Below are 15,312 nucleotides of genomic sequence, written 5' to 3'. Positions count from 1 at the left end.
GTATTGCTGCTTCCCTGACCTTGTAGTGTGTGTGGCAGGTGTCGCACCAGCAAGCCTCTGGCTCCTGGAGGATGAATGCAGTAGATGCGCAGTATGCGCGTGTGCTTCGTACTTACCTTTGTTCTTCCATTTATCGCATAGTTTCCCAGTTTGCCATTACAATGTCTGATCAGGTCGTCCATGCGATTCATTAGAAATTGGATCTTCTCGCAGCGGGGCTCCTTGCCATCGATCCACGTGATTTTATCCCCTCGGATGTCTTTAGTGGAGTCGCTCTTTTGACTCACCAGTTGACCGTCTGTGAACTTGCCAGTTTCGTACAGGGCCTTGACATTTTCAAGAATGCCCAGCCCGATCTCTGCTCCTACAAAGCCGTCCACCACACAGATGCCGTGCTTATTCATGCACGGCACTATGCACTCCATGGCAAGTTTCTGCGGGGATAAGCTGCTCTGTCCGTTAGGTGTGGCGGTGCTGTCGGACATATCATGTCCAGCTCTCACCTCAATTCTCAGTGCTTTTGTGTTTGCAATGTCTGCTTGCTCGGAGCTTTGCTCTTCTCGACATTTCTCAGGCGCCTCGTCGTCCCCGGGCGGCGGTGCCTGCTCGGGCTTCTGTGCGGGCGGCTGCGGCTTGTCCGCCTCTTTACAAATGAGCTTGTGTTTCTTCCAGTCCTGCTTCTGGTGCTCCTTGCTGCAGTAGAAGGAGCTGCGGCATCTACCGCACTTAAGAAGGTTATCAAACCTCCCGCAAAGTTCACAGTACTGTCGGTCTCGGTCCAGCTCGCTCTGCGGCTTCTCCATGTTTTGAGGATACAGGAGGCGTACTGCTCCTTTAATACCGATCCTTCACGCGCTCTGCTAATCGACAACTTTGGAAACGACCCGCCGCCGACGCCACGCTGATACCCAGAGGAATCAAACATTCAAAACCCTGCCATTTTATCGCACTCATGTCCTTTTCTTCCTCGTGTGTCAGCGGAATAACACGACAACGTGCGCCCATGGACCAGCTTTTAGGGGTGGGTCGAGGTCTTTGGGAGGCATTTTTGCAAGCTAGCTCTCCTTCCCGGGGTAATGGATGTCGCCGCTCAGAGTGTGCTCAGCCAGCCCAGCTCGAGGACCGGCCCGCTCTGACGTCAGCACAAAGGCACCGCCTCTCTCGTGCTGCTTTCAGGTGCGGTCGGACAGACAGTTGGCGGTGAAAAAAGGCGTGTTTGCGACACGTGAAAGTTCATGTTCAAGTCTTGTCGGGGGTGGGCATGCGCCTCTGGTCAGTCGGTAAAAAGTGATGTACATATGTTACCCTAACTGTTTCAATTATGCAATATATTCATGTTCTCTAACAGTGCAGAAAATTAGCTCCACCAACCATGCAGTAATAAGTATGAACAAAATGTGCAACAGACTGAAAGGGCATAAATGCATGATTATACTTCTATACTTTGAGTACCCAATCCAGTATAATAGGTTATAAATCCAATGTTGCTTTCTTTCTGACTTTCACCATTACTGTAACACTGCAATACTGTGTAATGGCAAATTAAAGGTAGCGCTGTCATTTAAATTTGACACAAACCGCTTACAGATTTGTGGAAAGGACAAGCAAAAGAGATATAGCCATATGGCAAGTGTTGCTTCAAGCATCGCTGACTCGTTTTGTGCGCATTTCCTATCGAAGCAATAGTATCATATAGCCTAAATTATAAAGTAAGAAACCAGATATTCTGATGAGTATTTGTCTACCTGCGTGTGGTTGTGCTGTTGTAATTATTCTATATTAAGCAAAAGAAACATCTAAAAACCTGTGTCGTGCCGAAAAGTGATTTCTGGTATTTGTCCCCCCAAAATAATACAAATAAAAACATAATTGGAGGTATTTACATCTGCTAAACATACCACTTATGAATGATAGCAAATCGTTTTGAGCCCTGTCACCTTGTGATGCTAGTGAAACAGAAGCTACCCACTTGCAAGTCAAATGTGTCGTTAAAATTAAAATGTCAAGAACTAACATCACACTTCTATAAAGATATTTTAATTGGCCAAAAGGGACTGGATTATAATCATGATGTTGATGCAATAAGACGGAGTCATAAAGATTTTTTGCAGAACAAGCCGTTTCTTTGTTTTATATATAACCCCTTCGTGGCTCCTGTTGACTATAGTCTATTTATGAGAAAAAAGACATAATAAAAACAGAAGAATCGGAAACCAGTTTTTGGCACAAATCAGTTTGTAGGAGCTTGAAGGGAGCACCTGAAGGCATCTCCAGTCAGCAGCACTGTGTTGTGCTCTCATTCCTGGCTCGCATAGGTGAAATTCCTTTCGCACAAACAAAAAGTTAAAGAGCTTGCTGCTGTTATGATAGACAGATAAGTTGGGTGGCGTGCAGTTTATGAAACTTAGGATTATGACAGACCGGTGACTTAAATCACTTACTGGAAGCCATATTGGATAACATTTTAAATTTTATTGAGCATGGAGGTACTCATATAAATATTTTATGACAAACACCTGTCATTCATTCATCACAACGGTAAGTTAAATTGTTTTGTTTTTTCATCTGGGTCCTGGTCTTGTTTTATCCACAAATATAATATACACAAAACAATCATCCAGAATGACACACCAAAGAGATGTAAGATGCTGGTAAAGGGACCAAATGTCAATACAAAGATGTAAAATTACTAAAATGAGACACAAAGTACACTTAAAGAGATACAAAGTTAAAACAATGACACATAGAAAATACCCCAATTGTCACTCAAAATTAGATAGTAAATCCAAACGTGATGATATGTACATTTATTCCAAGAGAGTGGTTGTAAAAAGATGAAAGGTGTTACTACAAAAAGGGGAAAAAACTACAAAAAAAATGACAATGACATAAAAACAAGAAGAAAAAAAATATGATGCACAAAACAACTTCTCGGAGATGTTAAATGACCACAGGGAGACGCCCAATTTTAAATTGAGACCTAAAAATAATCATGAAAAGTGAATGAAAACAAACGTATGCAGTAAGCATCACACAACAGTGGCCAATATTCAAAAAGATGCACAGATGGTTAACAGAAAGCAATCGCAAATCACATCTGCAGGACTTTCAGTAAAGACATTTCAATCTGTGGAAGAAGTCAAGGTGGAACGTTTTGTTGAAAAGACGAGTAATTCGCCAAAGGTTGGCTTAGATATTCGATGGAATATCTAAGACACTGGTTATTTTAGGGTGGCAGTCTGGAGAATTTCTACGTTTGAATTTTGACTGGAAAGAGAAATTGTCTGGGCTGCACAAGTTCTGTGTGGCACATCTTTCTTTTTGGTTTGGTATGGGAATATCTAATTAGTATACATGGTATCTTCAAGAACTTACTTAATAGTTATAACGTCATAAAAGCGATTATTATGTAATTATTATAAATATAGCTGTTATATGTTTGTATTGTTGTTATTGAAATTGTGTTATTATTATAAATGCAATTGTTATATATTTACGCCAAATTTCTAAAAGCAGATTCTAATTATTTGAAAATTAGTAATAAGGAAAACATTGTAATAAAACGAACGCCTGATGCTGACATTTAACTACGTATCCCGTGATGCATCTCTTTGAATTTCCTGCTACGCGTGTAAACAGCGCAAAAGCCCCGCGATGGACTGAGGTCCGCACCAACGCCTGTTATTAAAACCAAGGAAACACCGTTTTATTCGCGTTAAAATATTTGTAGGCTCTACTAATTTTGTTTTCCATCGATCAGAGGAGATAATTTTTTCGGATTAAAGCGGAACTATTTTGTTTTTTGATCGTAATAGTACTCAGCCTTTACGTTTGACTGGTACTGGCGTTAGTTAGTGGCTAAAACTCTCGAAATACACCCCTTAAAACTGTGCACTACAACACCGAAGCTATGAATAAACGAGAAGGTAAGTCCATCATTTCAAAATAACAAGTTTAGTTTTATGAGTTTTGTAATTACCCAGCAAGCCTAAAATAACAGTAGGACTAATACATGATAACGTTTTAACCTACTCTGCCTAAGTCAGGTTAACGAAATCATTTCGGTCGTAACAGACGTAAACAGTGCTAATCCCGTGTTCCCTTAAAATGCCTAAAGCACATACTAGTGCGAATCACGAGTCACCCTACGATAGGATTTTATCATAATACTTCATTGACGATACAATATTATTATCTTTTTTTTTTTAACCTTTTGCATTAAGCCAAGTATCGCATTTGTCTTTTTTCAACTGCAAAGTATGCACAATTTTAAATAAAGTTATCTCACTTTCAATATTTTTTGCTGCAAAAAATGAGATTCTAATGCGTGCCAACACTGTCACTAAAACCTGCAATAAATGTTTCTATCAGTCTCCGATTGAATGGGGTCAGGTTGGCAATTACACGCAATCTGTATACCCACGCACTCAAGCTCTTAGCAGCCATTTGGTCACTACAAGTTGCCATTGGCTGCTGAATGGGAAAAATCTCACCATGCAGCCACTGTCGTTGTCATTTGTTTGTACATACAAGAAATTTTCTGTCCTACACTCCAAAAAATCTGTTGTTGGAGGAACACAATTTAATCATGGCACCTTTTCCACGTGATTTAACTAAGTACAATAACCCATTTTTTGACCATATCAAACCAACACATTTGGCATTTGGTGGTTTAATGTAATCAGATTACGTTGGATCAACGTAGTGTACTTACATTGACTTATGTCACTTTACATATTGAAGTATGTAAAGTGAAATTTGTTTTAATTCATTCTACACAAGTTAAAAACTTCAGGAAAACACAATGAAATCTTGTTGTTTGAACAACTACTTTGTTAATCAGGGCAATTACTGCTAGTCTTGCTTAATGAACCAATATGGGATTGATGATTTCATAGAGACAAACAACCATTTGCACTTAGATTCATGGGTAATTTAGAATAGCCAATTAACCTAACTCTAATTACGTACTGCAAACCAGACAGATTGTGGATTTGAACCCAGGCCCTTCTTGCTGTGAGACAACAGCACTCACCATCACACCACCAAGCTGTCAATCCAGGCTAGGAAAGAAAACTAGGAAAGCTTTGATTACAAGGTTTGATGCAGACTTTTCTGTACGTTTTTGTCCTTGACAGGTTAAACCACAATAAATAGCGATAAAACAACTGCACCCACACCACGTGTGGGTGCAGTTGTCTGCCTCTTAAAACTCCAACGATTTTCCTGCAGTTTGGCATCTAATGTGATCTTGTGAATTTCGTGAGTCCAGGCAACTAACCACTCTTACTAGATTGTATGTCATGATCATGTCATCTCAACAAGAACAAATTAAGTTGTTGAATTTCATGCAGATGCTACATGATTTAATTACGTTCACCATAGGAACATGAAATAATTTAGTTCCAATTACAAGTTTGAATCTTGTACATATAACAACCACCCAATTTCATTTTTTTCAGTGTATTTCATTTGTGTGACTGAGAGGCAGATAGAGGCAGTTATTATTTAAAGACTATGACATCATCTCTACTGTCAGGTGAGGGTTGTTCACGGAGAAATGCAGATGCAGCGCAGGAGCACGAAATGAGTGCCAACCCCTCCTCGTCTGTCATGGCTGCCTTCAAAGGTAACAGCATCCTCAGTATTCTCACTGCACTTTGCACCCAAATGGTTTTAATGTTGTATTGCCTGCACTGAAACATTTCTCTGTGTATTTCAAGTTTTCCAACAGGAGCTCGACACCAAACACGACAAATATGAGCGTCTTGTTAAGATTAGTCGCGACGTCACAATTGAAAGCAAGAGAACCATATTTCTTCTGCACAGAGTGACCACGTAGGTGTTCTTAACAATAATATGCACCGTATAGATTAGTACAGTTAGGTCTATAAGTTTTTGGGATAACTACTTGTGCCTCTGTGCACCAGCACAGTGGATTTTTAAAACAATGATCATGATGTGATTAAAGGTCAGACTTTCAGCTTTAATTCAAGGGGTTTAACAAAAATATTGCATTAATTGTGTAGGAGTTACAGCCACTTTTATACACAGTTTCCCATTCTCAAAAGGCCCAGTAATTGTACTGACTGAGGCAGTTTCAGGTGAGGCCTCTTCCTAGGTTATTTCATGATAAATACAGCAGACATGATATCTGAAGTTCATTCAACATGTTGAAATTAGGATTTTATAGTTTTCCACTTTAATTTTAAACACCAAAGCAAAAAGAGATCATTAGGCATCATTAGGCTAAAAAAGAAAACAAAATAAACCTGTCAGAGATAAAGCCAGATAAACAATCTGATATATTATTAAAGACAAAACATACTAACTAGCCCACAAAAGACAACTAAAGTGGATGATTATCGACAGTCACTCTTCTGCTGTGGCCATTTCTGATGAGCCACAAATAAATGACATGCACAGCAGCCAATGTCAAAAGAGAAACATTCAGGAAAACTATTGCTCAGGACCAGTTTAAAAAAATGACAAGTGTGGCTCATTTGAAGCAAAATATGAGGAAGTGAGGGGTGGCTCAGGACAGAAGTATCTGTAGTTACTCACATTTTCTGCAAAACTTTGGTTAAACCCCTTGAATTAACCCTGAAAGTCTTCAATCACATATTGATTGTTTTGTTTAGTCTTCTGTGTTAGTATACAGTAGAGCTGGGCGATATAAGATTTTTTCATATCACGATATGTTTTTTTCATTTCAGGCGATAACGATATCTATCACGATATAAGCCAAATAACTATATTTGTAAGATTTAAATGTGCCGTTGCTCACAAGTAAAATGTGAAATAATCAGCAGCTTGTTTTTATTTAAATATTTATTTCCCATAATAAGTTCAACAGGGTAGATGTACTTAAGGAACATGAGACTTTTTCAGATAAATAAAGGCAAATATTGCAAACTACACAAAAGGCAGCCGCTAAAGCGTTTAAGTTTCAAAATAGAACAAACGAAACAGACTAAATTGTCAATTCCACTTAGAAACAAAATATTAATTCTAAAAATAAATCTTAGTTTGTTTTACAGAAGAACAGACAAAATTGACTAACTTTTGTCAATATCAAATAAACTGAGAACTAAAAGGAAATTCTCAATCTCTCCTTGTTGTATAGCTGAGCTTTTCAAACAGTTTTAACAGTTACTTTAGTCTGACAAAAGCCGAATGACGAATTAGCGCTTCCAGTCAGAGACTGAGGCTACGTCCACACGTACACGGGTATTTTTGAAAACGGAGATTTTCAGTTTTCGTTTTAAAAAATAATCCCGTCCACACATAAAGGCAGAAATGAAGGAAAACGCTGCTATGAACATGCCAAAGCAGCAGGTGGCGCTAGATTCCTAACCGTGCAGAAATGTTGGCCAATCAGAAGTCTAGACGCCTCGGTGGGAAAAAGTAAACAAAGCTGGGGCATAGAAGCAGAACCGAGTCGTATGTGTGGACGGACAGTAACTGTGTGTATATGTAAGCATTTAAACACTGCAGAGAGTAGAATTAACAGTATTGTAGAAATTAATTTCACTGAAACAATAACGTGGCGCACAGTGTGATGTCAAAAAATGCGCACACCTTTGACGCTGCGTTTTCTCCGTTTTTCTCGTCCACACGTAAATGCAAAAACGGAGTTTTCAAAAAATCTTCGTTTTCAGTGACCAAAAACGCCGTTTACGTGTGGACGAAAGGTGCAAACGCATAGAAAAATCTGCGTTTTCAAAAATACCGGGGTACGTGTGGACGTAGCGCATGCACCAGTTTATTGTATTTCCAGACTTGCTTTCGGCACAATTTACAGTGCACGCTATTCTGTTTTTTGTCAGACTTGAAATAGCCGAAATACCTTCACACTACGGAACTTCTATGGCTCTTCCGTTCGACAATCTCTACGGCATTGCAACCATCATCTGTTTTCTCTTCGGTAACCTTCGGTCACGCTCGGTTGATTTTTCTAGTCGGCACACTCATTTCCTCCATTACCCGGGTGGTACGGTGGCTGGCTGCTTCCCAAACAAATACACATGTGCGGCTTGGCACTTGTGCTGTACGTAACAAGTCACGTGACGTGACGCTGCGGCTGTGATTGGTTCAGCTCTGCGCTACGTAATTTGGATTGGCTGTTCTTTTTTTTTTTTTAAGAGGACAAGAGCGGCGAGGTCTATCCGATATTTGAATTTTTCTATCGAGAAAAAGTTATATCGCGATACATATCGTTATCGTTCTATCGCCCAGCTCTAGTATACAGAGGCAAAATTACAAAAAATGTATCATTGTTCTAAACCCTTTAGACATAACTGTATATCAGTTTTTTCACTGGAGCCTGCTTCTGATTGTAGTTGCTGTCTGGACACTACAGAGTGTCTTTTTTATATCATTGATGTAAACAGCAGCTTTGAAAATAACCTACCTATCATTTACATTGTCTCTATTCAGTACAGATATAGTTTTGAGAGGGATGTAATGTGTGAATATATGCTTTGGAATAATATGGAAATATCTTGACAAAACATATAATTCAATGTCAATCAAGATCTCAGAACAGCGTCAGCTAAAAATGTAATAGGACTTTAATGAGCTTCACAGGGGGAAAATCATCTTAAAATGGCAAATGATCTTTAAAAGTGATAAGTAAAAACAATAAATACATTGGCATTAGTTGTAGTGGGCATGCAACAAAGTAAGTCTAAAACAAAAATAAATATTTATATGTTTTTTGTACCTTTTAACATTTTTTTCTGTGTGTAAAGTGTACCAGATGCAGAGGATGTCCTGAACGAGGCAGACATAAAGCTGGATGGAGTCAGGCAGAAGATTGGGCAGATTGCTGAGGAGTTGAAAGGAGAGGATATTTATCAGTTTCACAGAGCCTTCACACCAGGTGAGTGGTCATTTACCTCTTTTCGTTTATATATAAAGCACATATTTATTCTGAAAGAAACTGAATTCTTTGAAAGTGGTGTTTTTTCACTCTAAAATGGTTAATCGGCTGTTTAAATTCTCCTGCCACACCCAAGTGGATTTATTAGATTACGGTCCCATGGGATACAAGGCACGTGGCCCTTTGTGTGTGACTCAGTTAGATCATATCTGATGTAGATTCCACTAGAGGTGTTTGCAAAAATGATAGCTCACATTCGTTGAATCTCCTTCTTATTATTAAGCAGTAAGTATTTTGCTGTTTTAATCTTTATGAAGTACATTAAGGGTTCTAATAAATATACCTTTAATATAATAATAGTACAGTGTTGGGAAGGTTACTTTTAAAATGTATTCCATTACAGAATACAGAATACATGCCCCAAAATGTATTCTGTAACGTATTCCATTACGTTACTCAATGAGAGTAACGTATTCTGAATACTTTTGAACAATAATAATAATAACTGAATAATTCTGATTACTTAATATATTATCGTGCTTTTTACAACAACATGAATGTACTATTGCTGTGTGATTTATTACTATTACTGAAGGTCCGCGACTCCGAACTGTAGTAAAGGGACCTCTGACTAATACGGCGGGGTCCCTGTCGGCTCGTAGCCGAAAAATAGCTTTACTTTGTTGTGTGGGTCAACTTTTCTTGACAGAGAGAGGCGTTGAAAGGCTGCTCCAACGGAACTTATTGTTTTCGGAGGAAAACACGAACACGGTGTACAGTCGAGTCTTAATAGCTTACTTACAACTGGGCTCGTCAGGCACTCTTCTTGGCTGAAGTGGTTATTATTATATTTACATGCTTCCAGCTCCCGTTTTTCCTCGATGACAACTCGTACCTTTCCACTCCCCTTTTTCTCCCTCCTCGCGCTCACAGACCCATAACGTGTATGGCAGTGCATTCTCCCTGCAACACGGACTACACTGCCCATGATGCTACATTCTTTAGAGCTATGCTTGTAGCATTCTGCCTGTTAGCTTAGCACAACAACAACAACAACGAAAAGGCGCTCTCTCACCCAGGAAACACACAGTCGCAGAGAGAGAGAGAGCGTCGCCCTGTAACCATGGCAACCATAACGCTGCCGCCTGGAACAAAAGAACGTAGCTGTCAAACAAAACCCAAACAGTCCTGACCCGCGACAATATGAAACAGGAAAGTACCGCAGTGTAATCCATTTATTTCAACAAAGTAACTGTATTCTGAATACCCCCTTTTTAATCGGTAACTGTAACGGAATACAGTTACTCATATGTTGTATTTTAAATACGTAACGGCGGTACATGTATTCCGTTACTCCCCAACACTGAATAATAGTGTGGAAGGCCCTAAAAGGTCATTCAAAGCCATTGAGTATAGTCAATAGAAAGTTAGCACAACTAGCTTGCATTGTATAATGCAGCTCTGATAGAAAGTCTACTTCTGATTGGTTCACTCAGCTGCCTTAGAGTGACGATAGTGTCACTCACCCAAAATAAGAAGTAGACAAAGAAATGTCGAAATCTAGAGTTAAGGTGAGATATGAAACTACATTTTTTTTTCTTTATCCGTTGATGTAATTAATAATTTCTTTTTTATGATTTGTACTTAAATGATTTTCTTTTATCTTCAATAAACATATTGTAAAGTCAGTGATAGTGTTAAAGCATGACCTTGATGCAGGCCTGGATGTGATGGTCACGCCTTCTGATAAAGTTGTTTTCAAACTAACATAAGCACCACTTTTTGTTACTGTAGCCATAATGTCTGCAGCGAAGGAGAAAAACATGACTGGCAGCGAGTGGGAGCTGTTATCTAGCAGCTGGGGAAGTCATTTTTAGATTGCGGTCACACAGGAATCACTGCTGCATCCTTCGCGACGTGACCAATGGCAGTTCCCACCAATTAGCCCTTTTATTTTTTTCCCCATTTTCATCGTCTTTATTAGATTGAGGCTGGGCTCGATGCACGGGCCCTCCGGATAATCTTGGCTGGAGGAGAAGTCTCCAGGCATGTGTAATGGGTCTGTTTTTTTTATATAATGACCATCAAAGATATTGTGGGCTAAATCTGACCATAATTGCCACTGATAACAGAGCAGCGTGGCACTTGGGTACGCTTTTTTTTGTTGTTATTTTTTTACCCTGCTAGCTGCTATGAGTCAGTGCAAACGTACATTAACATGTGGAACTTTTCACGTGGCTCACCTGCAATTCAGTGAACCGCTCTGTGGTCAAACATTAGCTCAGTCCAAAAATCCTCAGTATTCTCAGTACATGAATGTGCGCCAAACCGCAACGGTACTGTTTGCGCATTACTCAAGATCTGATCCTGCCGAGCTATATTCGCACCCTCGCCTCTCAACTTTTCCTACCACCATGCCAGTAAAATCTCTCAAATTTCCACTTTTTTAGCTCTTAGTCACTGTTTAGACACAATGTTCTGTAAGGTTTCTGCGAGCCTCGTTGACCAAAGGTAACTTCTGCTTCAGTAAAGACATAAACAATTCCTGACAGTAAATGCAGGAACTGGGCTCTGCCTGCCTGCCTCAAAGCCTTCCAAAGGTCTTTTAAGGTTTTAAAGACATTTGGAAGCCTGGAGAAAAACAATTTAAAGAAATGAAAAGTGGCTAAAGACTCTTTCACAGTACTATAAAATTATGTACTCCAAGTAAACATGTTTCAGTTTAATAGTTTTTGTTTGTAACTATTAATAGTTAATCCTCCATTTAAAGTTGCGACTACACTTACAAACCACTCAGTTTCACTTAAACTGTTAATCCACAATTTTAAGTAACAATGTTTCAATGCTAACTATGCTGTTAGCAAAAAAAAGAAAAAATGTTTTCAATCCAAATTTATTCATAAAAACAACAAAGATGACCAACATGTTGTACATGAAACAAAGGGTTAAAGAATTAACACTAACACACACGCACACACACATACACAAGCGCATTCAAGGAATTACAAAAAATACAAGCAATAATATAGCAGCCTAAATACCCAAGCTCTCGCTCCGGGTTAAGAGCCAAAGAATAAAAATATTTTGTTTTGTTTTTTTACCACTGGATACTTTGTTGTAACTGTTAACAGTTTATTATGATTAGATAAGAATTAATTTTTCTTTTTCAAATTTCTTTTGATAATAAATAGGTAATTCATGTCATTTCATTATTTCCAATTATTTCTCTTTTTCCTTAAGATGCTATTTTATGTTGCTTTTGCAATACTTGGTTAACTTTTAACTTTTCTGCTCCAGCTTGTTCAGATCAGTCCAGTTAATCAAATGCAAATTGTTGACATAATGTTTCCATGCAACCCATACAACTTTGAGAATTAATGCTGCGATATGGTTCTGATACGTCTTTTGTTTAAAGACACAAATGTTTAACTATGTTGGTAAGTAGAGTTATTAGGTAATTATCAAATTGAAGTTCTCAGTATCAGATTTTGCTGTTGTCTCAGCAGGTGAAATTTGTCAGCTACTAAGAAACTAATAGAAAAAAAATCAATGATTTTTCTATAATTATTCATAATAAACAAAATGTTAAATGAAGTCATTAAGACATAATATAGATGATCATCGATATATTTAATGCATTTATTTTACAAAACCAAATAATGAAGTAGCTGCGATTGATAGTTTTCATATTTTCCGTGCACATTAGTGTTGTGTAGTCGTTCGGCCCACTGCCTGTACACGCTGGTGTGACTGGACTGAAATCATAATCAGAGTGGTGAAAGCTATTCAGAGTACAGTCAAGATAAAGTATTCTTGCTGGCTCCGTGCAGCGCATTGCGGTCAGTGCGGAGAGATAGCAGGCTCTTTGAAGTTCAACTGCCGCTCCAAAAGTAAACTTCAGACACAAAGTCTTCCGTCCTGTGATTATTGGATTGTTGTTTACCCAGGGGCAGAAAACAAATGAGGGGTCATCTTAGCCCACCAAAAAAAACACCCACTGTTGTTCTATCAAAAGATAGAGACAGGAAACAGGTTTTATTTGAATCATTATCTCCATCTGTGATCTGTACTGTGCAGATTTCATGTTGATGCTGCACGCTCTGCTTGCTACGCTCATTTGATACATGGTCATTTTAGTGAATTGCAAACAAATGCCCCAGCCACTGTCACATTCAGTTTTAGCAAGCACAGTGAAATGATCAAGTGAATATGCCATTGTTTTACTCTGATCCATTTTAATGTACTTTAATTCATCAGGGATTCAGGAATATGTGGAAGCCATCTCTTTCCTGCACTACATCCGCCATCGCTGCCTCATCAGCTTGGAAGAGATCAACGCCAGGCTGGTGTTCATGAACACAGAGAAGGCAGATCCTAAGGTAAAATCACAGAGGACTGACTGAACATTAACAATTTATGAAGTATTTTTTAATCCCCAAAAAGTCCTTAAAAAAACTATGTGACATTCTGGAAAATAGATTTTGTCGCTTTCGTGGTATCAAACTCTGTTTGGCTCAGAGAGTGTATATAAAAACAAAACTTAGATGTAGCCACTGTAAGGTCACCGTTCGATTTGAGACTCCAAATATAGAAACTTCACCATTAATGTTTTAATGGTTTTATTTTTGGATTGTTTTTTCTTTTCTAAAGCAAGATGTGACAGTTTATTTTTTTCAGTTGTAGGGTGTCTGTTGATCCACACAATATGACTTAAATCTCATTAATTTGCATTAAAGGCATTGCATATAAAATGTTCAAATTCAGAAAATGCACATAAATAAATAAGATAATTTTGAAATTGGTGCCAGCAGCATGTCTCAGTGTCACAATTACCAGTGTGTAGCATCCCTGTTTCTTTTAACAGCTGTTTATAAACATCTGGGAACTGAGGGGATCAGCTGAACCTTTGGGAGAGGAATGGTGTCCCATTCTTGTCTGATATGGGTTCTATCTGCTCAATAGTCTTGGGTCTTTTCTCTGTTATTTTTCATTTTATGATGTTCCAGATGTTTTCAGCTGGTGAAAGATTCCAACTTCAGGAAGATCACTGCAGGAGCAAGGCTCTTCTAACCGTCTATTGAAGCCACACTGTTGTACTTGTAATACAACTGTAATTGTATTGCTGGAATATGCACGGCCTTCCCTGAAAAAGACATTGATGGGTGCCCAATGCATCCCTGTACCATCACAGATGCAGGTTTTTAAACTGAGCGTTGATAACAAGCTGAATAGTTTCTCTCTGCTCTGATTTCCCAAAAGAATTTCAAATAATAGTGTTCCTCCAGATGTTTCTTTTTAGTACACTTACTTTTTCATCCTTTTTTCCCTCCTTGTCTCAACTTTTTGAAATTTTTGCTGCCATCTAATTCAAAATGAGCTTCCCAGATTAAACATTTAGTTTTCTGTCTTCTACTATGAATGTAATATGGGGTTAAGAGATTTGCAGGTCATTGCATTCTGTTTTTGTTGACATTTTATAAAAAGGCCCAGCTTTTTAGAATGTATTCTTTCCTGTCCTGTTTTCCAATTCAGGGCTCAGCTGAAGCGATGCCGGTGAACGCTCAGGTCTTGACCTTTCAGGTGACGTCGTCCGACTACCTGCTGGGCGTGGCCGACCTAACAGGGGAGCTGATGCGGATGTGCATCAGCAGCGTCGGCAATGGCGACATTGACACACCCTTCCAGCTAAGCCAGTTCCTGCGGCAGATCCACGATGGTTTCTCCTACATTGGGAACACAGGCCCGTACGAGGTGTCCAAGAAGCTGCACACGCTGCGGCAGAGCCTGGGCAAAGTAGAAGACGCGTGCTACACCCTACGCGTCCGTGGCTCGGAGATCCCCAAACACATGCTGGCAGACGTGTTCTCTAGTCGGACCACACTCATCGACCCCGAGGAAGGAGTGGTTTAATCCCGCACTGCTTCAACGACGCTCTTCTCGGTGGTCTCATTGTCTGGTTTAGTTTAGCTCCATTTGGTGTTTGTGTGCATTTTTAATGGGATTTCACTGATGTTTCTAGTGTTTTATGACATGCTTGTTCATTTTTTGTTATTACAATAACAACAGTATTACAGTAGACAATGGATTCTCTTTTGTTTGATAAAGATCTGATGACTTCAGTTGTTTTGCATGAATAAAGGTTCTGTGCCAAATATGCCATACTCCCTGAGACTTTAAGCGGCTTTGAAAATATGTGTTCATTTTATTTTCTCTCTCTCTCGCTGCCCTTCCCTCTCTCTATCACACACAGATAATCTAAGGTAGTCCCACTGGCTGTCTGCACTCTTCATTCAGTGTGGAGGAGGAACATGTGACCTTTGCACATTGCACACCCCTATTCTCCAGGAGACACACACACACACACATACTCACAAACAACCCCTTGTCTCCTTCTACCCTCTTTAAACACTCCGTCCCAGTGCAGTGAC

General features: G+C 39.2%; 2 protein-coding genes across 5 annotated transcripts in view; one reads left to right on the top strand and one right to left on the bottom strand.

The window, feature by feature from the left end:
• The window catches only part of egln1a (egl-9 family hypoxia-inducible factor 1a), a 38,938-nt gene extending 36,836 nt beyond the window's left edge, over nucleotides 1-2,102 (bottom strand). For both annotated transcript variants that reach the window (XM_080287852.1, XM_080287853.1), the window contains exon 1: nucleotides 117-2,102. In XM_080287852.1, coding sequence (XP_080143978.1) covers nucleotides 117-803 — 687 coding nt within the window. In that variant the 5' untranslated portion in view covers nucleotides 804-2,102. The remainder of the gene's footprint in view (nucleotides 1-116) is intronic.
• Nucleotides 2,103-3,319: 1,217 nt separating this feature from the next.
• Nucleotides 3,320-15,038, top strand: tsnax (translin-associated factor X). Of its 3 annotated transcripts, none has more exons than XM_080287855.1 (6): nucleotides 3,320-3,926; nucleotides 5,540-5,629; nucleotides 5,724-5,838; nucleotides 8,754-8,884; nucleotides 13,142-13,263; nucleotides 14,417-15,038. In XM_080287855.1, the coding sequence occupies exons 1-6, from the start codon at nucleotides 3,911-3,913 to the stop codon at nucleotides 14,792-14,794; spliced, it is 852 nt and encodes a 283-aa protein (XP_080143981.1). In that variant the 5' UTR covers nucleotides 3,320-3,910; the 3' UTR covers nucleotides 14,795-15,038. The 3 variants fall into 3 exon arrangements, with proteins under 3 accessions (XP_080143981.1, XP_080143980.1, XP_080143982.1); XM_080287854.1 differs by having other exon boundaries at nucleotides 5,463-5,629; XM_080287856.1 differs by lacking the exon at nucleotides 3,320-3,926 and adding an exon at nucleotides 4,991-5,098.
• Nucleotides 15,039-15,312: the final 274 nt, after the last annotated feature.

The sequence above is a fragment of the Astatotilapia calliptera genome, chromosome 13 (genome assembly GCF_964374335.1).
Source record: "Astatotilapia calliptera chromosome 13, fAstCal68.1, whole genome shotgun sequence".
In the NCBI taxonomy this organism is placed as follows: Eukaryota; Metazoa; Chordata; class Actinopteri; order Cichliformes; family Cichlidae; genus Astatotilapia; species Astatotilapia calliptera.
This window is presented reverse-complemented; position numbering and strand designations above follow the sequence as displayed.